Genomic DNA, 27,477 nt, shown 5'->3' with positions numbered 1-27,477 from the left:
AGCTTTCTTTCATCATTTTCTTCCTATTTTGTTGTTCCAATTTTATTTCCACACACATTTCTCCCATTTTGTACATTACTACTTCTTTTATTTTCCTTTCTTTAATATTTATATCCAATCCAATTGTCTAGTAGTTTATTGCAACCAGCGTCCTTTATATTAAATTTCAACAGTCAGTGTCCATAAATCTTTGTTTCCAGCTTCCTTCTGTTGATTTCTTTTCCAACTTTTTCCCAAAGTCACCAAATAATCCCAGGACAATTTCTTCATCTATCTTTTTTCCCTTGTAATATTCTAATGTTTTACTTTTCAGGGTTTTTATTTTATTATAATGGAATTCCTTTTGTTTCCTTTCAAATTCCAATTTTAAAAAGACCAAGCACTTTTCAAAGAGTCACTGAAATTTTCCCTTTGCCATTAAGTGGCGGGCTCAGTTCTGTTTCCACGTTCCACCCTTTCTTTTCCCTTTTTCCCTTTTTAAACTTTCATTAATTTCATTAATTCCAGTTATTAGCTATTCTTTCTTTTTAACACGTTCAACTTCAGCGTTTCATTATGCCTATTTAGTGCCAAAATCCAAATAGTTCCCCTGCCTCTTTTTCCGATGTAGAGGCCAGGCAAGTCCTGGGAAGAGGGAAGCCCAAGTCCCATGTTCCACTGCCACTTTTTTTCATACATGGGGCACTCAGGGGAAAGCAAAGCCCAGATCCACAGAGAGGGCTAGGAAAGAGGAAGGGATTTGAGGGAGGCCCCCATTTCTGGGAAGAGACTAACCTGGTTTATGAGTCCCTGGTTGAATGCTGGGGGGACGCAGCCCCGAGGTTTCTCCAGCCTCACTTGGGCTCCGTGTCTTTCCAGGAGAGGCTCCTGTCAGGAAGAAGCCAAGCAGGGCCGGGTCTTCAGAGGGGGATCTGGGGTTACCTGGGAGGGAGAGTGGGAGAGGGAGGGAGGGAGACACAGAGAAAGAAAGAAAACATATTCAGCAACCTGTGAGTTAGCCAAGTCTTGGTGCAGGGCTTTAACTCCTCACCTCAGGGAAAAGGTAGACCAGCATTTTCCAAACTTGGAACTTGAAGATGAAGGGACTTTAATTCCCAGAATTCCCTGCCCAGCATGAGGAAGTCCATGCATTATTGGGTGGGGAACTCTGGGGGTTGAAGTCCATTCCTCTTCAAGTTTGAAAAACACTCATGCAGACCAACCTCTCTCCACGCGTTGCCTCCATTTTGAGAAACAACAGAGACCCCTGAAGAGACCCTCAGTCATTGGCCGGCTTGCAGAATGCAGAAAACGTGGTTTCTTATGGCCGTCAGAAGTGAAACAGGCCACCGTGAATTGGACTGACCCTCAATATCCCCTAAAGACCCGGATCCTGGTTTGGGAGCCACCCCAGCTGGTTCTGAGGCTGCCCTGGAGCCAAGCCTGAATCCGGCTCTTTCCTGGCCCTTAAGGCTCAGGCAGAGTTGCCCAAGCTCCCTGGATCCTGAGTGAGGCTTTCCGGTCGCAAACCTCCTCCTCCTCCTCCTCCTCCTCCGTGGCTGCTGCTCTTCGGCTGGGACCCCTGAGCCCCCTGGCTCCTCCCTGGGGGACGGAAGAGCCTCCGCTGGGCCTCCCTTTGGGGCCTCTGCTAAGGGCACGGCTGGGGCTGAGGACGATGGGGGCTGGAGTCCAGGCCTTTGGGAGGCCCGCATGGGTACCCACTCGATCCGGGCAGGACAGAGATCCACCCGGAGGACCTGGAAAAAAACCCTGGGAAGCAGCCCCTCCCTCCCTCCTTCCTCCCAACGCCTGGCAGGAGGGAGAGAGAGAGAGAGAGGAAGCCAACCCAGAGAGGGTCACAGCCACGTTCTCCCTTTTTTCTCGGTCTTGGGATTCGCCCCCAGCCTTTCTGCCCTGGGGAGCAGCAGCCCCAGTATCCTCAGTCCTGGCCTCACTGGGAATACTGGAAACCAGCATCCAGAACCATTTCTGTGGCTCCAAGCAGGAGAAAGAGCATCAAAGTCACCAGTTGATCCTCTGAACACCCAAATCTCTATCCAGGTTTGTCCAGACATTGGGGGGGGATCACTGACCCCCCCTCCACCCCTAAAGCTGCCTCTCTGTCCCATTCCCATTGTCCCAACTTTTTTCCCTGAATGCCAAACTCTGATCCGGTTCACACATTCCGCCAACCCCCGTTCGCTCAGCCGTAGTTTACTCCAAGTGTTGCAGCTGCTGAAAACCCCCAAGGAGCCAGAAACGGATCCTAGGAAAAGCTCCCCATCCTGTGTGCAGACAGGCTGAGTTGACCCTCCCCACTAGGTGAGTCCACACAACGCCCTTAACCCAGGTTGATGGAAGAGAACTGCAATGTCGGCAATAGGTGCCAGGCCAAAACACATAAACCAGATGGTGGCATAGCATGACGACCTGCTTCCCGCATGAACACAGGACGGGGGAAGGTTCCCACCTGCCAGAATGCGTGAAATGGAGTCAACCTATTTCAAAACTCCATCCATATTTTCAGGGGCTCCAAGGACGAGACCCCTGCCCCTTATAGGCTCCTTTGTGGGAAGGGAAGGGAGAAGGAAGCCGCTTTGAGACTGGTTCCCTCTAAAGCCCACCTCCTCTGCACCCCCAGGAAAGACTCACGACCGGCTGTGGGCAAAGCCCGGCTGAGATGCACCCAGCTTGCTAAAACTGCTGCAGAAATGCCTGGAAACACCTGGATGCCCCCAGCAACAGCTGGGAACTTATCCCACTCAAGGCAGCCCAGGAAAGAGGGTTCCTTCCTTCCCAAAGCAGGTGAAAGAGGACTCAAACTCCCACGATGCTCAAAGGAGTTGGGCTCACTCAGCTCAATGGATCTGAGCCCCTGAAGCCACCTGGAGGGACCTTCACCCAACCCCCTTGCAGGGACTCTGCCTGGGGTCCTGCAATGGGGACTGAGGGGCCCCACCAGTGCTGGGCTTGGCTGGAGGGCCAGATCCAATCCTGAGCCCCCAAAAGGCACCGGAAGCCCCGTGAATCTCCCAAGAGACTCTCCTCCGGCCTCGGCCCTTCCTTCTGGCCTGGACCAAGCTGGGTCGGCTTCACACAACCCCATAACCCTGCGGAACAGCAGCCCCCACCTGCCAGGTGCAAAGCTGGCACACCAGACTCGGATCCTGCAAGAGATGCAACCTGGGGACCCTCACCCCATTCACTCCCCCCTGCCCTGGGCCCCCATGGGGAAGATCCCCCACTTGCCCTGAAAGGCCCGAGGGAGCCCTCTCCACAGGGCGCCCCACTTCCCAAGGCAGGAGGAGGAAGAAGCCCCTGGCTGTCCCCGGGGAAATTGGCAGCAGGGGCCCAGGCTGACTTCCCCTCCCCCCTGGACCCCACCAGCCCCACCTGGCCTGCAGGTGCCCAGGGCTCACCTTGGAGCTCCACCTGTCCCCCACCTGTGATGCCAGAGCCCCTCTCCCTCCCAGCCAATCCCAAGGAAGGCTCCTCCCTCAGAGGTGGGCTTTTTGATAGCCCCTGAGCTGCCCAGACCAGATGGGAGGGGCTCCCCCTGCCTCCCTCTCCCCCTGCCCCCCCCCTCCCTGCCCTCACTGGGGAGGGGGCAGACCCACTGCAGACCCCCCCCCCCTGGCCCTGCAGGACCCCTGCGTGCCTCCTCCTCACAGCAGTCCCTTGCCAAACCCTCTCCGAATCCAGCCCGTTGGAGGCCGCTTGACCGGCAAGGAGGAAGCCACACCCAGAGAGGCCCCTCAGCCTCGGCCAGATGGGTGGGAAGGTGGTCCGGAAGCCCCCAGGGGAGGCCGGCCCAGAGATCTTGGCCAGGCTGCTCAGAAGCCGTTGCCATTGCCTCTTTCCCAGGGCTCCGAGAGAGCGGCTGGCCCAGAGCCTCCTAGCTGGCTTGGCTCCCCAGGCAGGACTGGATCTCAGCCCCCCCCCCCTGGATTGATCCCCAGCCACCCAACTGACTCTGGTGGGATCCACATGACCCTCTGAACCCGGTCTCTTCCCCAGTGGCCGCATTCACATTTGCACCTTTGTTGAAAGGCTGTCAAAATGCCTTTCTTCTGAGGATTCGATTTTCCGCTGGGAGAGCTCCGCGCAGGATACGGACAACTGCTTGAAAGCTGGATCTTTTTATTTTTCAGGAAGGCGAGAGATAGCAAGAAGTCTGCGTTCCTGGGCTAGCTACCTTCGAATGGTAAGTCCCTGATTTTTATACCCTTTTCTCCTTTTGTGTGAGTGCTTGTGTTTGTATTTCTTCATGTTTTAAATCCTGTCAGGGGTTGTCTTTCTTCCCGCCAGAGGGTAAACTCCAGCAGGTGCGGAAGGCAAACTTTGGGGTGGTTTGATTGTTTTATCGGTTTCGTCCTAATCTTTTTTAGCTTAATGGTTTCTTATATTTGTTTTGTGGCAATCTCCTGTCTGTCTCCTTTGTGATATATTTTGTGTCTTTTGTCTGTTTGTTTTGCTGATTTGGCATGTCTTGTGTTTGTAAGGGTTTTCTTTTCTTTCTTTCCCTACTTTTCTTAATTATTTGGGCTTTTGTCTAAGGGGCTTCTTTAATACCTTTTGTTTGGTTCCTTTTCCTATGCAAGTTTGTTTTATGGCTGGCCTGATGTTCCCTTTGGGCTTTTCCTGCTTGGGTGACACCACTATCCTTGTGAAGTTCCCTTTCCTCACCTCTTAACCATGGTTTGTTTCCCAAGGTTGAACCATTTGGCCGAGTAGTCAGTAGATGATGGGAACTCGGAAGAAGATGAATTCCTGGAAGAGAAGCTGATCAAGAGGAGATACACAGGCAGGCCTCGACTTCAAATCATTCATTTAGTGACCGATCCAAGTTACAACCGCACTGAGAAATGGAACTTAGGACCATTTTTCACAATTAATGACCTTTGCAGCATCAAATGCAGGGATCAGAATTCAGGTGCTTGGCCACAGTTTCATGTTTATAATGGCACCAACATCCCAGGGCTGTTGTGATCCCCCTTTACAACCTTCTGACAAGCAAACTCAATGGGGAATCCAAATTCACTTAATGACCGGGTTCCTAACTTATCAACTGCAATGATTCATTTAATGACTGTGGCAAGAAAGGCCATCAAATGGGGCAAAATTCACTTGATGGATGTCTCACTTAACAACAGAAATGTTGGGCTCAGTTGTGGTCATAAGTTGAGGACTACCTGTATTGGGGACCCTTTTCTTCTGGCGAGGACCCCATTCACACAACATGCTTGACCAGGCCGGGGTCCTCGCAGCCCCCCTGAGAGAAGCCAGAGGTCCACATGGAGCCTCCTCAAGGCCGGTGAGAAACCCTGGATGACCATAGCCCCCCTCCTCCCTCCTCTGGGGTCTCCCTGGGACAAACCCAGAAGTTGGGGTGGGCTTCCTCCCCTCTGGGCCTCACCCGGCTTCGGTCAGACATGGCTGGGAACCTCCTGGAGGAGAAGAGAGTCTCATTGCACATCAACCAGGCCCTGAAAAGCCACAGCTTGAACCCGGAGCCACCCAGGATCTGGTCTGCAGGCCCTGAAAGCAGAATCTGAGGGAGGTTCAGGGGGAGAACTTCCAAGCGGTGGACCTGGTATACGGGCCTTCCTCTGCTCCTCCCTGCCAGGGTGGGCCTGCCTGTCCCTTCAGTTCCCCCTCCCACTCAGCCCCTCAGTTCCCTTCTGGGCCAAGAAGATCCCCACAACAGAGGAAGAGCCACCAGATCTCCAGAAATCCTGTCGCTAGAAATCAGGTTGCAACATCCACCACACTGTGGGCATCACCACCATCTTTGTAGGGTTTCCCTGTGATAAGATGGGTGGCCAGTAAATTGGATCGATGGATGGATGGATGGGTAGATATTTAGATAGATAGATAGATAGATAGATAGATAGATAGATAGATAGATAGATAGATAGATAGATAGATAGATAGATAGATATATGGATGGATAGATAGATAGATAGATAGATAGATAGATAGATAGATAGATAGATAGATAGATAGATAGATAGATAGATAGATAGAGATCAGGATAGAGATAGATAGATAGATAGATAGATAGATAGATAGATAGATAGATAGATAGATAGATAGATAGATAGATAGATAGATAGATAGATAGATAGATGATAGTTAGAGATAGATAAATAAAGATAGATCTGGCTGGATAAATAGATATAGAGATAGATAGATAGATAGATAGATAGATAGATAGATAGATAGATAGATAGATAGATAGATAGATAGACAGACAGACAGACAGACAGACAGACAGGGATAGATAGATAGATAGATAGATAGATAGATAGATAGATAGATAGATAGATAGATAGACAGACAGACAGACAGACAGATAGGGATGGATGGGTAGATATAGATAGATGATATAAATAGATAGATAGATAGATAGAGACAGATGTGGATTTATATATATATATATATATATATATATATATATATATATATATATATATATATATATATATATATATATAACAATACAGAAGCCTGATGATGTCCCGCACGAGTCCCGCACGATCTCATCTGGTACGCACTGCGAGATCACGGCGTGCCCGAGCTACTCGTACAATGGGTCCAACTCCTATACAGATGTCACAAAAGCCGTGTAAAAGCGGCAGCTGGGATATCAGAGGAGTACAATATCACCATCGGCGTACACCAGGGCTCTGCTCTCTCACCACTGCTGTTCATTCTGGTGATGGACACAATTACACACGACCTGCACACGCCCGCCCCATGGACGCTGCTCTATGCCGATGATGTGTTCCTGGCCAACCTGCGCAAGGCTGAACTCGAGCACCTAGTCCAACAGTGGCACGACCGCCTCGAGCAGTTCGGGCTCCGGTTGAACCTAAAGAAGTCCGAATACCTGACCACTGACAACGAAACAACAGGCTCCATCCACGTGAACGGGCAGGAGCTACCGCGCGCCTCCACCTTCAAGTACCTGGGAACTACTCTTGGGGAAGAAGGCCTACTACAAACTGAGGTGGCAGCCAGGATCAACGCAGCGTGGGGCAAATGGAAGTCCGTCACGGGCGTCCTCTGCGACAAGAAGATGCCGATGCACCTGAAGGCAAAAATCTATAACTCTGTGGTGCGCCCGTGGCCATATACGGCGCAGAGTGCTGGCCGACGACCAAAGAAGTCGAAAGCAGACTCCAGACAATGGAGATGCGAATGCTCCAATGGTCGGTAGGCCTCACCCTACTCGATCGCGTCAGGAATGAAGAAGTGCGCAGACGGTTCAACGTCGTGCCCATCCCCACGGTCATAAGGCAGTCCCAGCTACGATGGTTCGGCCATGTGAGTCGCGCCAAGGAAGAATCCATCATCAAATCTGCGATGAAGGTGATTGTCGGAGGAGCGAGACCGTGTGGTAGACCTAAGCAACGCTGGATGGACACGATCAAGGCCGATCTAGAGATCGCGAAGGTAGACCCGACATACGTGGCAGACAGAGAGGCGTGGAAGCAGTACTCAAGGACATTAGCGGACCTCGCCAGAGCGCGAGACAAACGCTGAAGAAAAAGAATAATAATAATAATAATAATAATAATAATAATAATAATAATAATAATAATAATGGAGAAAAATAAAAATAAATGACAGTCAATGGGCAGTTAGTGTCTGCCTAATGCTGAGTCATGTGCGAATATGTGGCAATATAAATGTCCTAAATAAATAAATACATCATTTTGCATTACAGAAGAACAGAATTTGGCCCCATTCAGAGAAACTCCTTCCTACTGATCTGAGAACTGCAGTTGCACGTAAAAGAGTTCCGTATTTCCCAGATATTTTATTAGGAGAGGCGTCACAAAGTGAATCCCTGAGTCCTGATAGGAGATGCCGCATAGCAGGCTGTGAACTCACTGGTGGAATTCAAAATTTTTTACTACTGGTTCTGTAGGCACGGCTTGAATTTGTAGGCGTGGCTTGGTGGTCACGTGACCAGATGGGCGTGGCTTGGTGGCCATGTGACTGAGTGGGCTTGGCCAAGGGGGCCATGTGACTGGCAAACCAAATACAAGTGGTCCTCGCTTAATGGCCAGTTGCTTAGCAAGTGTTCTAATTTATGACTGATCTCCCCAGAGCTCCTTGACCTGTTTTTGGAGTTTTGACAACCATAAACACAAACACACAAACACACACAGAGCTTTCTAACCCTGCCATTCTTTGATTCTGTAAGGATCTCCTGCTGCAGCAGGGGGTTGGACTAGATGACCTCCGAGATTCGTTGCATGCCAGCCCTAGATTGCTGTGCTGCTTCAAAGAGTCTTCTGAAGCCAGGGTTTGTGTGCTTCCTTCCTCTCCTTTTTTCTCTCCCCCTCCTTCCATGTATTTATCTATCCATCCATATATCTCATTCACTTTCTCCATTCTCCCTCTCTCTCTCTCTCTCTCTCTGTCTCTCTCTCACACACACAGACACAGAGAGTGAGGGAGAGAGGGGGGAAGATAGGGACCCAGCCTCTTCGCTATCCCCCACTGTCGCCCCTCCCTTCTCAGGCCAGGTGAGGGAGGGGAGGGTGAGGGGCAGGGCCAGCTGCTTCAGGCAAGGTGAAGAGGTGTCGACCAAGCACGGGAGTGTAGAAGCCTGGGAATGGCGGCTCCCGGCTCAGCTGGCCTGAGGGGCTCCTGCAGGCATATCGCGACAAGGGGGTGCGAGAAGCCCCAGGACAACTGTGCACCCACCTGCTGGCTGGCCGGGCCAGGCTGGGCTGGAAGAGGCGCATCCGCTGGGAGAAGTAAGAAAACGTAATCTGGGAGGGCGGGCAGGCAGGCAGATGTCCCAGGGCTGCTCCACGTGCGCACTGCATCAGTAGCACACGCACGGCTGCACACACAGTGCATATGTGCAACAGCCCTGGGACATCTGCCCGATCTGCACCACAGCCACCACGTGGTAGGGAAAGCTAGGAGAGCGACTGGGACAAGCGGGCGACCCGGTTTGGGGGTGTGGCCAACCAGGGGTGACCACCGGTTCGTCCGAGCCGTTGAGAACCGGTTGAATACCACCTCTGCGTGAGCTGCAGTTTGAGTGGCCTCTTGTCCACAGGGGCCCAGTCTCAGCTCAGGCGCTCTTTCTTTGTATCGACCCCCTGAAACGGCTCTGGGAACTCCGTTGCAGCTCTCGGAGGTTAATTCCCTTTGGACTTTTGGCAGGGTTATTCGATATGAATATCTCGTTGCTCTAAAGGCTGCTCAAATAAACATTCTTGGGAAGAGCAGCCCCATCTTGTTGGATTTCCAGATCTTTGAGACCTTGTTTGATTTCACTAAGTGCACTAATTCATCCACCAACATTAAAAGCCCTTCCCTGCAAAAGCCACGGGGGCTGAGTACCAATGAGTAGTTGTGTGTTCATTTTCCCCACAACAACAACCCTGTGAGTTGAGTTGGGCTGAGAGACTGGCCCCAAATCCCCCAGCCTGCTTCATGACCAAGGCGGGACTTGAACTCACATCTTCTTGATTTCTACTTCGGAGGCTTAACCAGTAGAGCAAACTGGGTCCCTTACATACTTATCAAGCTTGGCACAATCCTTCATCCAGTGCATCATTAATGTTCTTATATGAGATACTATAATTTATCAAATCCTAAAACCCCGATAGTTTTCTATTGCTTTTTAGTCATACAGTTGTTTCTAGGAGGAAATCAGAAATATTTTTCCAGAAAGTTGGCAATGTTTAAATAACATAAAAGTATATTTGCCTGAGAATTGTTATAAATCTTGTATAATAGCAATTTATCAATCCTATTATATTAATGACAACAGAGAAAAATTGATGACTTAACGACAAAATGTTGTATCTTCCCACTTTCATGACAAAAATTAAAAAAACTAAAGATTATTTGAGTACCATTTTTAAATCAGTTTTTATCCACTTAATTATCATACCATCCACCCCTCACTTAACTGGGTTTCTGATCACATCACAAAATTGTTTATTACTCTTTCCTGAGATCGAGTTATGTCAGCATAATGTATTTGGGAAATGAAATAATATGTGAGGATGACTTGCATAGAGCACATAAATTATATCCCCCCCCTTTCCCACAACCCATTTAGAAAGGGCAGTGATAGGAGGGAATGACTTTTGGGGGGTGGAGGAGAGATTCTGCCTGGGGAAGAAGCAGATAAGAGGAGGACACCTACAGCTGCATAAAAAAAGGGTCGGTGGGAGATTTGTACTTTCTGGCTCCCCAAATCCTGTCAGTGCAGCATTACAGCGAAGTGGGCCTAGCTCAGGTTTCCTGTCTGGGCTTCCTGGGAGAGGATTACCCTGACAAATTTCTTCTTGACAAATCCGTGTTTCTGATAACCAACCTGTTGCTTTCAGGGAGTTCATAAATCTCCTTTTTTCTGTTGTTCAACTATATTTTGTCAAAATTTATATTGTCAAAATATGATCGACAAATTTTTGTGAACTTTTTCCCTTCACTTGTAAGATAGTGGTAACACCCATTTTCCTAATGAAGCATGTGTGTAAATTAGACAACTACAGAAGAAAGATTAAATATTGAAAAAACGTCTGAGATAAGAAACAAAGTTTTCTGCTTTTAAAATTGCTGCATGTTCCCATTCTAGTTCCATCCTTTCCTGGAGAAGAATGAGTTTGTCAATATTTCGGACATTGAATTGTACATGGACCCAAATGGAGAGGTAGCAGCAGATCTAGCCATTTCGGGCTTCTTGGTTCTTCCCAGGGATGATCCCAGGAGAGAGACTGTGGCGTATTTTGAAAGACAGAGACTTTATATCGACAAAGATGCTCTTTCACGGCTAAAGTTGCTCAACAAGGTAGGAGAAAGTTTGGTGTCTTCTCTCCGTTTTCCAAAGCCTGAGGTCCCATTTCAAGAGGGCTGATGCTATTCCCCAAAGGTGGTTGACCTTCACCGAGAATTGAATCTGGGCAGTAGAAACCGGATTTTTTCCCTTAGGCTGCTTGGGAGGCATCGGTATTGTTCCATTTTGTGGACCACGTACAATTAAGGGTCTCCATCCAATGGGTGAGAATCCCACAAGGGCTGGGGAATGTGTTGCTAATAGCTTCTGGTTGTTTGCTCCTTGTGCCCAGAAGAGCAACGAAGGCGGTAATTCTGCTGACCGGGGCCTGAATCCAGGCTTGGACTATATCGGATGGGATTGAATCGTGAGTGGACGGAGGTCCTTTTGACCCCATTGGGGGAAAGAAGCTTCTTCTCGTCCTGCTCGGGGAAAAGTGTCCCCTGAAGGGGCAGGTTCCTAATCTGGGAGGCTCTTAAGGAGGCCGGACCTGGCCAGAGCTCTCCATGCCTCCCTTTCACCCTCCCTGGGATGGAGCAATGGGCCTTCTGCTCCTAGGAAGCAGCTCCAAGGCTTTCAGTTCACCTGAAATTATCAAGATTGTTCTGTGAAAAGAGGGGAGAAGTGCGTATTAATGGGGTCATGAGAAGGAACCGACTGGTTATCACTTAATGCTGAAATCTTTTCTCAGTTCTATCCAGGGGTGGGATTCAAATTTTGTAACAACTGGTTCTGTGGGCATGGCTTAATTTGTGGGTGTGGCTTGATGGTCACGTGACCAGATGGGCATGGCCAGGTGGCCATGTGACTGGCAAACCAAATACAAGTGGTCCTCGCTTAATGGCCAGTTGCTTAGCAAGTGTTCTAATTTATGACTGATCTCCCCAGAGCTCCTTGACCTGGTTTTGCAATTTTGACAACCATAAACACAAACACACAAACACACACATGCCCACAGCCTTCTGATCCTGCTATTCTTTGATTCTGTAAGGATCTCCTGCTGGAGCAGGGGGTTGGACTAGAGGACCTCCGAGATCCCTTGCAGCCCAGCCCTAGATTGCTGTGCTGCTTCAAAGAGTCTTCTGAAGCCAGGGTTTGTGTCCTTCCTTCCTCTCCTTTTTTCTCTCTCTCTCTCCCTCCCTCCTTCCATGTATTTATCTATCCATCCATATATCTCATTCACTTTCTCCTCCCTCCATCTCTTTCTTTCTTTTTCTTTCTTTGTCCCATCCTTCCATCTCTCCCTTTCTTTGTATATCCATTTTCCTCCTTTTGCTTCCTCTCTCTCTTTTATTTCTTTCTCTTTCCTTTTTTGTCTCTCTCTTCCTCTTCTCTCATTCCCTCTATTTCTCTCTTTCCCCCTCTCTGTATCACTCTGTATCTCTCTCTCATTCTGCCTCTTTCCCTGTCTTCCCCTCCCCCCCTTTGTGTGTGTGTGTGTGTGTGTGTGTGTGTGTGTGTGTGTGTGTGTAAAAGAGAGGCATGGGTAAGTCTGACTAGGTCTGGTCTCTTTAAGAACCTCCCCAACTATGAACCGGCCCTTTCAGGGGACACTTTTCTCCAAGCAGGACGAAGCTTCTCTCCCAATGGGACCAAAAGGACCTCCACCCAATCATGATTCAAATTCATCTGAATTCAGGCCCTGGTCAACAGAATTCCCTTTTTTCTTTGCTAGTTTGGGCACAAGGAGCAAACAAACCTGAAGCTCTTAGTGAAACATTCCCCAGCCCTTGTGGGATTCTCACCAGTTTGAAGGAGATACTAAACCATAGGTGGTTCACAAAATGGAGCAGTGCGAGAAGGTAAGGGTGACGGTGGGGGATAGCGAAGTGGCCGGGTCCCTATCTTCCCCTCTCTCTCCCCCACTCTGTGTGTGTGTGTGTCTCTCTGAAAGCCGTGGCATGGCCAAGCCAGGAAGCTCTCCTTGGCGCTCTTCGCTACTTCTTTCATTTCTTCTTTTTCGTATCCAGACTGGCTGAACAACGATTGCCAGACTGCGGTGGAAGCATCCATTCGGGTGACCCTCCTCCTCCTCCTCTTCCTCCTCCTCTTGCACCCGGCAGCTATGGATGGATCAGGAGGGTGCAGTTGTGTGGGGAGGTGCTTGCTCCTCAACTGAGCAGCCACCCGCCCCATACCAGGTTTTGCTGTGCTTTGGCATTTGCTTGAGGAGCATCTCCCCGTGCGCATGCACCCTCCCGGCTCCGCCACAACGGCCGGTTATGAGAGGAGGAGGAGGAGGAGGAAGAGGAGACTGGTTGCCCGAAGGGATGCTTCCACTGCGGCCTGGCGATAATTGTTCAGCCAGTCTGCATTCCAAAAAGAAGAAATGAACGAAGTAGCGAAGAGCGCCAAGGAGAGCTTGCTGGCTTGGCCATGCCATGGCTTTCAGGGAGACACACACATACAGAGTGGGGGAGAGAATCAGGAAGATAGGGACCCGGCCGCTTCACTATCCTCCACCATCACCCTCACCTTCTTAGGCCAGGCGAGGGAGGGGCAGGGCCAGCCGCTTCAGCAAGGTGAAGAGGAGGCGACCAAGCACAGGCAAGTAGAAACCTGGGAACGGCAGCTCCTAAAGGGCTTTGAGTTCGGATGACCAGGAGCGGCCGAGATCCGAGTGAGCATTGCACCACAGGTTCACCTGATCGCCCACTTCTTTGGTGTTGGCTTTACGGAGCCGCAGTGTGAGGTCTGGGCTGACATGTGACAGCAGTGCCTTTAGCTGTGCTTGCTTGTAAGTGTCCAAATAATCTGGTGAAGACAGCAGAGGAGTCACTCAGGTAGACCTCCCCCATCCGCAGTCTTCCTCCTGCACAAAAAGGCCATTCCCTGAGCTAAGAAGGCAAGGAGCTGCGGCTCAACTCACCCAATCCCTAGGACTACCCCAAATGGTCCCAATTTGGTGCAGAGAGGGCAGCTCCCCCTGGCAGTTCCCCTTTCCCTCAGTGCTCTGACTTCCTGTGGCTCGCCTCCAGCCTGAACACCAGGTTGGGCCACCAGAAGGCCACTTCCCTGCTTCTCAACGGCACTCCTGTGCCGGCCACTGTAGGAATCTAAATCTCTTTCCCCAAATTCTCCATCAATTTCAAAATGACGACACCTGTTGCCGACATGGGTACGACCGGGCTGCCGATCACTTTTACCCCCCCAACCCACTTGCCTTTTGCCACTGCCCCCTGGACCCCTAACTCCCAGCAGATAAGGCCCAGCACCTGCGGTGAATCCCAGCTAAATTACGCTGTACCGGAGGACATGTGGAGAGGCTCATGTTCTCCTGCTGCTGGGAAAGCAAGAGAGTCTTTCCGGCACAGCAAAAGTTTGCAACTTCCTCCAATAGGGAAATGGGTGGCTCTGGGCAGCAGAGAAGCAGCCCGCTTGAAGCCAGTTTATCTCTGCCACCCGGAGCTGTGCTGGGAAAGACTCTCTTGCTCTCCCAGCAGTTGGAGAACACGAGCCTCTCCACATGTCTTCCAGTACAGCGAAATGTAGCTCAGGTCCCCACCAGTCTGCATCTCGACCCCCGCCTGGATTCACCACAGATACTGGGCCTTACCTGCTGGGGGTGAGGGCGGTGGGGGGTGGCAGCAAAAGGCAAGTGGGGTGGGGTGGGGTAAAGGTGACCGGCAGTGGCAGGTAGGTGACTGGGCCCCAGAGCTTGCAGAGCCTCCCGCACCCAGGAAGATCAGGCAGGGCCACAGCGGAAGGCATGCAGCAATGGCTGGCCTGGCGAGTGGGCAAAAGCAGGCTGCAGGCGATGCCGCGCATGCACGATAAGGACTGACTGGGAGCGGAGGGGGGGGCGGGCAGAGAGGGGGGGCCAGTTAGTGGTGCGATTTGCCGGTTCTCTGAACTGCGCAGAATCATAACAACTGGTTTGATAGAACTGGACAGAACCAGTAGAATCTGACCCCTGGTTCCATCTCTCCAGACTTTTCTATTTAATAAAGTCCCTTTTTTTTTCAATGTGAGATGCCAAAAGCAAAAGAGAAGAACTAATGGAAGAATCTTCCAGAAGTTATATCTCTAACCATTTGGAAATAGTGAGAGATTTTGCTTACTTAATGAATACCTGAGGCTAGTAACTTGTCTAATATCCATTTTTACCTCCATTTTCCACATATTTCCTTTGGCAATCCTACTTTTTTTCTGCTCAGTCCTTTCCTCAATCTGAATGTGTGGAAAGTTGTCATCCTGGATTTGTCAAGAGGGCTCGAGAAGGAGAGCCAGTTTGCTGTTATGACTGCGTTCCTTGTCCGGAGGGGACCTTCTCCACTCAGAAAGGTGGGTGACACCAGAGGAAAATGGGAGGCCTGATGGAACTGGATCCCTCCATAGCATTGTCATGAAAGTGTGAATTAAAACACACTTTTAAGCTTAATTGGTTTCTGGTTTATTTCCGAAATGCCCCATTTCTTATGTAAACAGAAGAGCAAAAAGACTGTGAAGTAAGGGCTGGATAGAGAGAGGTGGCTGTGGCAGATTGGACAAGCTTTACTCATGCCAGAGAAAATATTTCTTCTTTTTAGCTTGGATGTGTCCTTCCTTCCACATTTACTTCTCTAGGGACACCTGAGTTCCTTGAAACACGAGGAATTGTTTTAGGTCCACCTCCTGAAAGGAGGATTGCAATGCAGTCTACATGGGTTCCCTTTGTGGACACAGAAAAGGTATTGCTGATGTACGAGATAAACAAAGTGGTGGCATGGATATTGATGCCTGTATGTGTCTGCATCCATATCACCACTGCTCCAATGGCCATTCCAAATTATTTGCAACAGTGACTTGATCTGCCAGCCAGCTCTGAGGCAAGTATGACAAGAATTGCCATCTTGCATGTAAGTTTCTCTAGAAAGATTAATTGATTCATTATTTTCCTTAAGTAATGGAGGTTCCTATCAATATTCTGAACATTACAAAGGAAATCTTTCAAGTCCAAAGCTTCCCTCAATTTCACAGCCTATCAAAAATATACTGTAGCTATATATTTTTTTAAAAAGTGATAAGCTTATTTTTTGTCTCTGGAGATATTAAGAAATCCATCCCGGAAAATGCTCCTGATAATCACTTGTTCCCAAAGAATGTACAATATATCTTGAAATGCAAAGGACAAAGAAATATGGGGTTGGTTGTTGTTTTTCTCAGACACAGAAAAATGCACCAAATGTCCAGATGATAAATTCCCAAATAAAAAAAGAGTCCAATGTATCCCCAAAGTTATAACGTTCCTGTCTTATGAAGAACTTCTGGGCATCATCCTGGTCTCTTTTGCCCTATTCTTGTTCCTAACCACAAGCCTTGTTTTAATCGTCTTCATTAAATACCGAGAAACTCCCCTTGTCAAAGCCAACAACCGGGACCTCTCCTACATCCTCCTGGTCTCCCTCCTGCTTTGCTTCTTGTCTCCTTCTCTCTTCATTGGTCAACCAAGGAAAGCCACCTGCCTTCTCCGACAAATGGTCTTCAGCATCATCTTTTCAGTTGCCGTTTCTTCTCTCTTGGCCAAAACCTTCATGGTGGTGCTGGCTTTCCTGGCCACAAAACCAGGAAACCGAGCAAAGAAATGGTTGGGGAAGAGCTTGGCCAACTCCATCATCCTGTCTTCTTCTGGTGTCCAAGTTATCATCTGCTCCATCTGGCTGGGAGTTTCTCCCCCCTTCCCTGACTCTGACCTCCTCTCCCAGCCTGGAGAGATCATCCTGCAATGCAACCAAGGGGCCGTTGTCATGTTCTACGTCACCCTCAGCTACATGGGTTTTCTGGCTGCTGTCTGCTTCACGGTGGCTTTCCTGGCCAGGAATCTGCCTGGGGCCTTCAACGAAGCCAAGTTGATCACCTTCAGCATGCTGATCTTCTGCAGTGTCTGGGTGACTTTTGTGCCCACCTACCTGAGCACCAAAGGGAAACACATGGTGGCTGTGCAGGTCTTCTCCATCCAGGCCTCCAGTGCTGGTCTGCTGGTCTGCATCTTCATCCCCAAGTGCTACATTATCCTTCTGAGGCCAGAGCTGAACACAAAGGAGCATCTCACAGCCAGAACAATTGTAAAAACATAAGACATAACACCATGACATTTAAAGAATTGTAAGATTTCCTTTTATCTCAAAGTAGACACTAATTATTTCAACTTAGATAATGTGCAGGAATCAAAGAAATCATGTCTACATTTTTCAATGGGAAATGTTTGAATGACTGTAATCCTTGCACCTCTCTTCATCTCAATAAATCTTGCTAAAGGGAACTCTGAAAATCATTCAGAGGAATTTGTTATTCAGCCACTGCCAATGAATTTGATACCTTATTCATACTGAGAGCAGCTAATAGTGTATCTATGAGAGAATGAATAGGAAAAGTGGTAAGATGGCTGGTGTGGGAGCCAAGCTCCAACTATGTTGTTTGACAATCTCCATGAGAGCCATTGGCCATCCCACCAAGCCAGAGAAGGCAGAGGCTTCCAGGGCCTCTTGCTTAGATGTTCTCATCCAAGGAGACCTAGTTAGCACCCCTTTCCCATAGCTGCTTCTGCCCTGTGAAAGAAGCTTCTCCATTCTCTCCATCCCCTGATTAAAGTCGTTTTTTTCCCCCCAATGCTTGAGCTAGTTGAGACCAGAGTCCAGAAGATGCAAGAGGAGAAGCCCCATGGGAGAGTCAGGCTGCATCCTGAATGAAATTGGGCTCATTGTAGCTGCACCGTGTGAATAGTTGCAAGCAGGAGTTTGGGGGCGTCTCAAACTCCACCAGAGGAAAGAGGGTCTCTCCCTCTCTCTCTCTCTCTCTCTTCCTCTCTCTCTCTCTCTCTCTCTCTCTCTTTCTCTCCAAGGTGGGAAGCCCAGCAGTGCAACCCTTGAAGGTCTCACCTGGGGTTCACCTCAGTCATCTCAGGGTGCTTCCAGCCCCGGAAGCCCCAGAAATAAGTCCTACCAAGGACTTTGCTCCAGGCTCCCTGGAAGCGAGCAGAAGTGGGGAGAAGAAAGGTGAATATTCTGACTAAGAGATCCTGAACATCTCTGGAGATAAATTTCAAGGAACTATAAGGCAATAAAGGCACTCCTCCACTTATGACCACAATTTTGTTGCTAAGTAAGTTCTGTCTCATTTTACCAACTTTTTTGCCTCGATTGTGAAGCAAATGAGTGTGGTGTTTAGTTAAATCATGTGGTCATTAAGCAAGTCTTCCAGTGACCCCTGTTAGGAATAACATGGTTACCTAACTTAGCTTGGGTAAAATAATATATATAAACTATGTTAGTGAGTTTAAGTGTGTGTATCACTTTAACTGTAAAACATGTATTTTGGGTGCGGTTGTAAAATCACCATAAGAGGGAGCAAGAGAGCTCACTGTTTGCTGGCTTTTACTGGATTGCTGACAATGATGGATCGATGGTGATAACTGCTTGTTTTCCCTGCTATTGCTGAACGAAGAAAAGAGGTTTGATTTTCTTCATATCTCTACTGCAAAAAGAGATATATTACTGGACTGATTATTTGTAAGTTTCCTGACCTCTTTTTGACACTGGACTTTGCTAATGAATAATCCCCGGATGGACTGAACTAAGTGTATGATATATGGACTGTTTGACTATGCTATAAATCTTACTGGAATAAACTATTTAACTAGCACTGTGTATCTGTTTTACTGAGTGTAAGCTACAACAACGTTTATCTCACATATCTGCCTGCATGCCTGACTACCGTTGCACATTTTGCTAGGGTGTATATCCCTAACACTGGTTATGGGCCCAGGTGCACAGTCAGACTAACCAGGATATAACACGCTTATATAAAGTGAGAGTTTGTGTAGTTACACAATACTGTAAACAGACAGCCGTGTTTTATTAATTATAGTTTAATATCCAGAAAAAGATGGCACAAGTCAATTTACAAAGTTTGTCTCTAATATCCAAACTGGATGGAACAAACTATGTTTCATGGTCTATGAAATGCAGCCTACTTCTACAAAGAGAAGGTTTGTGGAATATAATACAAAACCCACCAGAAGTAGATGCATGGGATCCAGAAGATGAGGATGATGCCCAGAAAATACAAGAATATCAACTGAAGAATGAGCAAACTGTCTGTATAATAGGACTGACACTCTCTGACCAGCAGCTTGTCCATATTCGTGGAGAAGAAACAGCTGTGAAATGTTGGGAGAATTTAAAGAAGATTTATGTTCGAGACAGTGTAGGAGCACATATAAATTTTACACAGAAGCTGTTTAGAACACATCTTCAAAAGAATGGAGACATGCTGAGTCATATAAACACTATGAAGAGAATTTTTCAGGAACTGCATGAAAAAGAACTTATCTTCACAGAACTACATCAAGTTTATATAATTTTGTCTTCGTTAGATGAGAGCTATGATGACTATGTAACTTCACTTGAAGTTCTGCCAAAAGATTATCTTACATTAACCGACATTACTGGCAGATTAATTGAAGAAGCCAGGAGAAGGCTTGAAAGGGATCAACTCAGAAGGGAACAACCACAATGTGAAGAAGAGAAAATATCTTCATCAGCCTATACAATTAGAAAATGTTTTAATTGTGGAGGAAAAGGACATTTGGCTAGATTCTGCAAGAAAGCAAAAAGCCAAAATGCCAGCCAGAATTCTAAAAGGCATCAAAAGGATAAAAATGCATAGAGTTAGCCATGTATAGCAACGAAACTGTGAATAATAATTTATGGGTTGTAGATAGTGGAGCATCGCACTGCATAACGAAAGATAAGAAAAGATTTGTTAAGATGTCCATGAGTTCACAGCAGATATCGTTAGCTAATGGCTGGAAACTGAAAGCTAAAGGTGAAGGTATAGCATATTGTTCTTGCATAAAAGAAAATGTAAAAATGTTATATGTACCACAACTTAAGTTTAATTTGCTTTCGGTTAGAGTTTTGGTTAAACTAGGTTATGTACCTTTAGGGGAGAAAATTGCATAATAGAAAAAGAAGATGAAAAAGTGACTGCAACTTTAAAAGGTGAATTGTATGTGTTAAATGATAATTCATTAGAGGTAGCTAACACAGTTTATAATAATGTTAAACCTCATGATGAGTGCATACATTTGTTACACAGACGTTTAGGGCATATAAATTTTAAAATGCTTAAACAAACCGTAGAACTATCTAAAGGTATAAAACTGAAGCCTTGCAGTAAGTATTTGCACTGCAATACTTGTAGTCAAGAAAAAAGCAACGTAATACCAGCATATAGAATTAATGGATTTAAGACAAAGAAGCCTCTAGAGGTCGTATTTGCTGATATTATAGGTCCTAACATACCAAGTGTGGGAGGTGCTCGTTACATATTAAGTATAATGGATCATTATTCCAGATATGGTTTCTGTTATCTAATGAAGAACAAAACGGAAACATATCAAAATTTCTTTAATTGGCTTAAATTTGCAGAAAGAAAAACTAAAAGGAAATTAGTAACTCTTATAACTGATAATGGTACGGAATTTATAAACAATAAATTCCAAAACAGACTGAAGATGGCAGGTGTTGAACATAAAAAGTCTGCACCATATAGGCCACAACACAATTCCTTTATAGAAAGACGAGGCCAAACATTACAAGCAATGGCTCGTACTATGCTGTCAGATTCAGGATTACCTGAAACTTTGTGGGTAGAAGCAATAATGTGTGGTAATCATATATTGAATAATGTTGTTAACTCAACAACAGGTGAATTACCATTCACACGGTGGCATGGCAGAAAACCTGACCTAAGTTACATGCATACATTTGGAGCACCAGCATGGGTGCATATCCCTACACAACTGAGACAAAAGGGGCAGCATAGGGCTAAAAGGTTATTCTTTGTAGGTTATGAATCTAATCACAAATCATACAGATTCTGGGAAAAAGGTACATCTAGAGTTTACTGTAGTGCTAGTGCACAATTCCTGGAACATGTAGGATGGGAAAAACTGGAGCAAGATTCAAGTAAGGAAGTAATTATAGAAACCTACAAAAGACCAAAAGAACAAATCAGTAATAAGAAGAGCGCAATTAAAGAGGAAGTACAGGAAGAGCATATAGGATCAGAACAGGAAGAAATAGTTAAAGAGGAAGAAAAAGATAACCAGGAACAGGTAGTACATGAAAGTCCACCTGTAAGCCCTGTAATACCTAGACGTTCTACACGTGTAACCAGACCACCAGACAGGTACCAAGCAAGTGTAGTTTGCCAAGTTAGTAAAGTTCCAATTACTGTTGAAGAACTTAGGATGTATCCTGCAAAGGAACAGGAAAATTGGCATAAGGCAATGGAGAAGGAACTAAATTCATTAAAGGAAATGAAAGTTTATGAAAATGCCAAATTACCTCCAGGTGAAAAGTCCATTGGCTGCAAATGGATATTTAAATTAAAAACTGGTAAAAATGGGACTGTTACCCATAAGGCTAGGTTGGTAGCTCAAGGATTTAATCAAACTGCATGTGATTATGATGAAGTATTTGCACCAAATTTAAAGGGAACAACCTTGAGAGCAGCTTTAGTGTGGGCAGCTAAGAAAAACTATATCATAAATCATTTAGATGTAGAAACTGCCTATCTGCATGCACCATTGCAGCACATTATATATTTAAGGAAACCAGTAGGTATTAAGGATAATAAAACTAATAATGACTGTTGGAAACTTAAAAAGAGTCTCTATGGATTAAAGCAATCTGGTTATGAATGGAACCAATATATTGTTAAAGAGTTAAACAATATTGGGTTTAAAGCAGGTTTAGCTGATCCATGTTTATTTAAGAGAGAGACTAATGGAATGGTGTCATTATTATTGTTGTTTACAGATGACATTGCTTTAATTACAAAGACTAATAATGAAGCTACTGAAATAATATCATTATTAAGTAAGAGGATAAAATTAAAGCAATTAGGAGAGATAAGACAGTATTTAGAATTGACAATAAACAAAACCAAGAGTGGCTTTAAGATATCTCAAGAAGATAAAATTTACCAATTGCTAAAAACGTATAAAATGGAACTTTGTAAGCCGGCAAAAACTCCAATGAGTCAGGAATTTTGCCGAACTGATGCTCAAAGTTCAAAATTCGATAAGACTATTTATCAGTCATTAATTGGAAGTTTATCGTATATTAGCAATTGGTCAAGGCCAGACATTGCATATGGCGTTAATCAATTGGCAAGATTCCATGCTGAACCCACTGAATGTCACTGGCAAGCGCTAAAGCGTATATTAAGGTATCTTAAAAGGACAATGCACTATGCATTGTATTTGGAGCCAAAAGATGATCTGATTTTAAGTGCATATGCTGATGCAAGTTTTGCAACAGACATAAACACTAGGAAATCAACTTCAGGTGTGTCTATACTATTAGGTAAAGCACTGATTGGTTGGAGGTCAATTAGACAGCAACACATAAGTATGTCCACAATGGAAGCAGAATTTTCATGTCTATCTTTTTTATGTACTGATTTAATTCTGTATAAACATTTGTTATTAGATATGGGAATAACTGTTAATGATGCCATTGTAGTGTATGAGGACAATCAAGCAGCCATATGGTTGGCTACAAATTTTGCTGTAAAAACGAGATCTAAGCATACTGATCTTAGATATTTGAATGTAAGGCAATCTGTAAAAAATGGTTTAATAAGACTGGAATATTGCATGACTGAAGAAAATTTTGCTGATCAGTTTACAAAAGCCCAAGGTGCAGTAAAGCACAAAGAAAGTTGTGAAAACTATGGGTTAAAGTTGTAAATAGATATATATGTTATTATATTACCCAAAAGGGGAGAATGTTAGGAATAACATGGTTACCTAACTTAGTTTGGGTAAAATAATATATATAAACTATGTTAGTGAGTTTAAGTGTGTGTATCACTTTAACTGTAAAACATGTATTTTGGGTGCGGTTGTAAAATCACCATAAGAGGTTTGCTGGCTTTTACTGGATTGCTGACAATGATGGATTGATGGTGATAACTGTGTGTTTTCCCTGCTATTGCTGAACAAAGAAAAGAGGTTTGATTTTCTTCATATCTCTACTGCAAAAAGAGATATATTACTGGACTGATTATTTGTAAGTTTCCTGACCTCTTTTTCAACACTGGACTTTGCTAATGGATAATCCCCGGATGGACTGAACTAAGTGTATGATATATGGACTGTTTGACTATGCTATAAATCTTACTGGAATAAACTATTTAACTAGCACTGTGTATCTGTTTTACTGAGTGTAAGCTACAACAATGTTTATCTCACATATCTGCCTGCCTGCCTGACTACCGTTGCACGTTCTGCTAGGGTGTATATCCCTAACAACCCCAATGACCCCAAGGTACTGCAAGTGTCATAAATACACGCCTGAGATTTTGTCACGTGACCATGGGGTGCTGGAATGGTTGTTAGTGTCTTAAGACTTGTCATAAGTCACTTTCCTGAGTGCCGTTGTAACTTCAGTCATCAAACAGATGTTTGTAAGTGGAGGACTCCATGTTGTCCTCAGAGCCATTTTTGACAAAGAGGCTCCTGCCCTTAAGATCCCATCAGAATGGAGCCAGAAGGGACCTTGGGGGTCATCTAGTTCAACCCCCTGCCCAAGAAGGAGACCCCAGACCATTCCATGCAAAGGAGTGGAAAAGACCTCCAGGGACAGAGCCCCCCACTTCTGAAGGCAGCCTCTTCCCTGGTCCATGGGGATGGAGGGCTTCTGGCCTGCTCCTCAGGGGGCAGCTGGAGGGACAGGAGAGGCCTCAACTTCATCCTTGCATCCCCCCATAAAAACACGGAGAAAAGGCTGACATTCTTGGTCCTCCTCCTCTGGGGAGAGAGCCTTGCCAGGACCCCCGGCCTCTCTGCAGTCCTGAGGAGGAAAGGCTGCCCCACCCCAGCCCTTCCCCCTTCCCCTGGCTTCCTTCCAAGAGGGACCCCTGAGATCTCCTCCCAAGGCCCCCAGGACTACCGGGAATCGGATCGGAGGGGGCAAAGCCAGCCGCCATCCTGGCAACCGGCTGACTCTCCTGGGTTGCAGAGCCTCGTTCTGTTGCCTGAGGCCCCTGGAGGTTTTGCCACAGCAAGGGGAACTTCCAGCCCCAGCCAGGAGAGCAGGGAATGGGGTGGGGTGAGGAGAGGAGACCGCCCCAGCCTCACACATGTGCAGGGTTGGAGGTATTAACCTCCTGGAAGATGGGCAAAAAGAAAGGCCACCCATTGAGCCATTGCACCCTCCGTGTCCTGGCCAAGCAGGAGATCTCACACGGCTCCAGTTGCAACCAGGGTCTTTTTATCCAGGGTGATTTCGGTGGGGACCCTGGATGGATGAGGGGAAGGTCCAGGGAGGAAGGAAGGTTGTCTCCCATATTCACTGCAGGACCTTCATGGATGGACAGTGTTGTAGAGCGGCGGAATAACCTGAGGCAAACACGGAGTGAACTTCAGATTTTACTTTATTGTAACAATAAAGGGTTGCCACTGCTGCCACGCTAACAAGGCAGCCAGCTGCGGACAACAGCTGATGCCATTTGACAGCTCCCTTTTATAGACGGCTGTCAAATGGCATCAGCCAATAGGAACAGTCCGTGTTCCCACTGGAAACACAGACCAGAGTGAAGACTGCAGCTCAGTCTATTCCGAACGCCACACTCCATTCCCCCAGAATGGAGCATGCATAGTCCTTTAGATAACTCGGGCGCTTTTGCAGGCGGCCAGATCTTCTAGGCTCTGACGGAGCTGCTGCTAGAAGGAATTTCTCTGCTTGTTGGGCACCTCTTGGTGCCTACGAAACTGGTGTCTCGGCTTCAGGCGGCTCTAGGTGAGGGACCGATGACTGCTCAGGTAGGCTTGCATTCCTATCAGGTTCATGCGAAGTTTCCTCAGGCACCGGCGGTTTCTCTGTCACAGGAATGTCATGAGGGCCATCTGCAGACAATCTCCAATGCCTTCTAAGTTGATCGATATGGCGGCGCCAAATGCGCCCGTCTTGCAGTTGGACCCTGTAAGACTTAGGACCGGTTACTGCCACAATCTGCCCTGGCATCCACAAAGGGTGTCCCGCATAGTTCCGGGCATAGACCTGGTCATTCTCAGCGAACTCCCTTGCCTGGCTATTTGACCCTAGGGACATGACTGGGGTGTAATGTGGATGGAGTCTGTCAAGGGTGGTCCTCAGACGTCTACCCATGAGAATTTCAGCCAGAGACCTATTAGTGGTGGCACAGGGAGTTGTGTGCTGGGTCAGGAGATACTTAGCAAGACTAGAAATCTATGGGCCCAAACCTTGCCAGGGCCTCCTTAACCAATCTGACTGCCCTTTCAGCCAGGCTATTACTGGCAGGATGGAAAGGAGCTGTAAGTGCGTGCCTGATTCCCAGGTTAGCTAGGAAGACCTCAAACTCACAGGAAGTAAACTGGCGGCCGTTATCAGACACAATGGTGTCAGGGAGGCCATGGGTAGCGAATATCCTTGATAAAGCCTTAGTGACAACTTCTGAAGTTGTGGTGGTCATCAAGGTCATTTAGAAAAAGAATCAACCATCACCAGGAATGTATGCCCATGAACGGGGCCAGCCAGATCAATATGCACCAGGGACCAAGGGGTCCCGGAATCTTCCCATCTGCCTGGAGTGGATGTGGGTGGAGCAGGTCTGGTAACTTGGCATGGCTGACAAGCATTCACCCAACTTGTAATCTGAGCATCCATGCCTGGCCACCATACATAACTGCGAGCTAGGGCCTTCATCCTGACAATGCCAGGGTGCCCCACATGCAGGATCTTTAAAACTGAGTCTTGCAACTTGGAAGGGAGAACTACCCTAGTTCCCCAAAGTAAACAGCCTTGTAAAGAAGATAGTTCTTGCTGGTGAGTTTTGAAAGGCATGAATTTGGGGACATAAGGAATTGCCAGCCACCCACTTCCCACCCAGTCAAGAACTTAGGTGATTACCTTGTCCCTGGCAGAATGGGCAGCAATATCAAGGGCAGTGATGGGAAGTTTGAGATTGTTGATCTGGAAAACAGAAGTAGTTGGTGCAGGATCCTCCACAGGAACAGGCAGGGGGCAGCAACTAAGAGCATCAGTATGGCATAGACTCTTGCCAGCTCGATGAACCAGTGTATAGGAATAGGCAGCCAGAAATAAAGTCCACCTGGTCATCCTTGGAGACAAAATCTTAGGAGTCTGTTTATCACCTGACAGAAGGCCTAACAGAGGCTTGTGATCTGTAATCAACTCGTGTCCATATAGAAACTCATGGAATTTTTTGACAGAAGCAACTGCAGCCAAAGCCTCCTTGTTAATTTGGCTGTAGTTGTGCTCAGCTGGGGAAAAAGTTCTGAAGAAAAAGGCAATGGGTGCCTCAGAACCATTAGGCAGTCTATGACTTAAAACAGCACCTATGCCAAAAGGAGAAGCATCTGCCGCTAAAACTAAAGGTAAATGCTCATTAAATTGGATCAGAACAGCATCGGATGTAAGTAATGATTTGACAGCATGGAAGGCTTGGGCTTCCTTAGGTCCCCAGCGCCAGGGGTATTGCTTATCCAAGAGTCTGTGCAGAGGCTCTGCAATGGAAGCTTTATGTGGCAAAAATGAAGCGTAAAAGTTAAGAAGTCCTAAAAAGGCCTGGAGTTCAGTTTTGTTAGTTGGCGTGGGTGCCTCCTGAATAGCCCTTACTTTGGATTCGATTGGGTAAATACCAGAGGCGTCAATCCTGTAACCCAAAAATTCTACCTGTGGGGTGGCAATAGTGCATTTCTCTTTCTTTAACTTAAGACCATGCTTTCTGAAATGATCGAGGACTCCTCTGATTCTTTGCGGTAACTGAGGCTTGTCGGGCAGATATTAAGATGTCGTCAAAATACGGAATTACACCCAGTAATCCTTGAAGAAGTCTTTCCATTAAAGATTGGAAAATTCCTGGGGCCACACTTACGCCAAATTGGAGGTGCTTACATTTAAAAGCGCCCCTGTGCGTTACAATAGTTTGTAGTTCAGCGGCTGTGTCATCAACAGGGAACTGTTGATAGGCCTGTGACATGTCTAATTTTGCAAAAATGATTCCTGGCTCAAAAGAATGTAGTAGGTGCTGGATAACAGGGACTGGATAAGCGCTGATTTGCAAATATTTATTCAATGTTGTCTTGTAATCCGCACAGATTCTTAAGCTACCATCTTTCTTCAGGGGTATCACTATTGGGGTTTCCCATTTTGCAAAGTCCACAGGCTCTAATACACCCTGTTTAATTAATTTGTCCAGCTCCATGTCTAATTTGGGGTGGATTGCAAAAGGTACCCTACGAGGCTTTAAACGGATTGGTACTGCCAGAGGGTCCAAGTTGAAAGATATTGGGGTTCCTGAGTAACAGCCCAGCCCCTCGCTGAACACATCAGTATAGTCATTAAACAAGGTGTTCACCTTAGCATGTGTAATAGAGTGAATTCCGCTTATATGGAGGCCAAGGGCAGGGAACCAGTCTAACCCCAACAAGCTAGATAGGGCACCATCCACTACCACTAAAGGCAAGTGACCTTTAAAATTTTGAAATTGAATAAAAAACTTGCCTTTTCCGATGACTGGGATGGTCCTGCCTTGGTAGTCGCATAGGGTTAACTGGCAGCCGTGAAGCTTCTTCTTAGCCATTCTGGGAAGTAGTTGTTTCAAGGTGCTCCATGAGATGATGAACAGTGCTGAGCCTGTGTCAA

General features: G+C 46.7%; 2 protein-coding genes and 1 long non-coding RNA gene across 40 annotated transcripts in view; 1 reads left to right on the top strand and 2 right to left on the bottom strand.

The window, feature by feature from the left end:
* The window catches only part of LOC148128490 (vomeronasal type-2 receptor 26-like), a 154,260-nt gene that overhangs the window by 1,882 nt on the left and 124,901 nt on the right, over nucleotides 1–27,477 (top strand). Inside the window, exons 2-7 of one of the 11 annotated variants that reach the window (XM_087948956.1) lie at nucleotides 1,884–2,040; nucleotides 2,621–2,784; nucleotides 4,131–4,183; nucleotides 10,598–10,810; nucleotides 14,953–15,079; nucleotides 15,941–16,875. In XM_087948956.1, coding sequence (XP_087805082.1) covers nucleotides 2,691–2,784; nucleotides 4,131–4,183; nucleotides 10,598–10,810; nucleotides 14,953–15,079; nucleotides 15,941–16,851 — 1,398 coding nt within the window. In that variant the 5' untranslated portion in view covers nucleotides 1,884–2,040; nucleotides 2,621–2,690 and the 3' untranslated portion in view covers nucleotides 16,852–16,875. Of the gene's footprint in view, nucleotides 1–1,883; nucleotides 2,302–2,620; nucleotides 2,785–4,130; nucleotides 4,329–4,580; nucleotides 4,600–5,132; nucleotides 5,148–10,597; nucleotides 10,811–14,952; nucleotides 15,080–15,940; nucleotides 16,876–27,477 lie in introns of those variants that run through there. The other 10 variants (XM_087948955.1, XM_087948957.1, XM_087948960.1 and 7 more) reach the window with 10 other exon arrangements.
* Nucleotides 1–27,477, bottom strand: part of LOC148128491 (vomeronasal type-2 receptor 26-like) — a 159,016-nt gene that overhangs the window by 6,852 nt on the left and 124,687 nt on the right. The window lies entirely within an intron of this gene.
* LOC148128495 (uncharacterized) lies at nucleotides 352–27,472 on the bottom strand. Its single transcript, XR_015746366.1, has 2 exons — nucleotides 27,337–27,472; nucleotides 352–921 (listed from the first exon to the last, which is right to left on the bottom strand). It is a non-coding gene; the product is annotated as an uncharacterized LOC148128495 (long non-coding RNA).

This window comes from Notechis scutatus, unplaced genomic scaffold, assembly GCF_049901735.1.
Source record: "Notechis scutatus isolate UNSWTSFEM ecotype Mainland unplaced genomic scaffold, rNotScu1.2 NSCUSCF49, whole genome shotgun sequence".
Classification (NCBI taxonomy): Eukaryota; Metazoa; Chordata; class Lepidosauria; order Squamata; family Elapidae; genus Notechis; species Notechis scutatus.
Note: the sequence above shows the minus strand (reverse complement) of the source record. Positions and strands in the feature narration are given on the sequence as shown.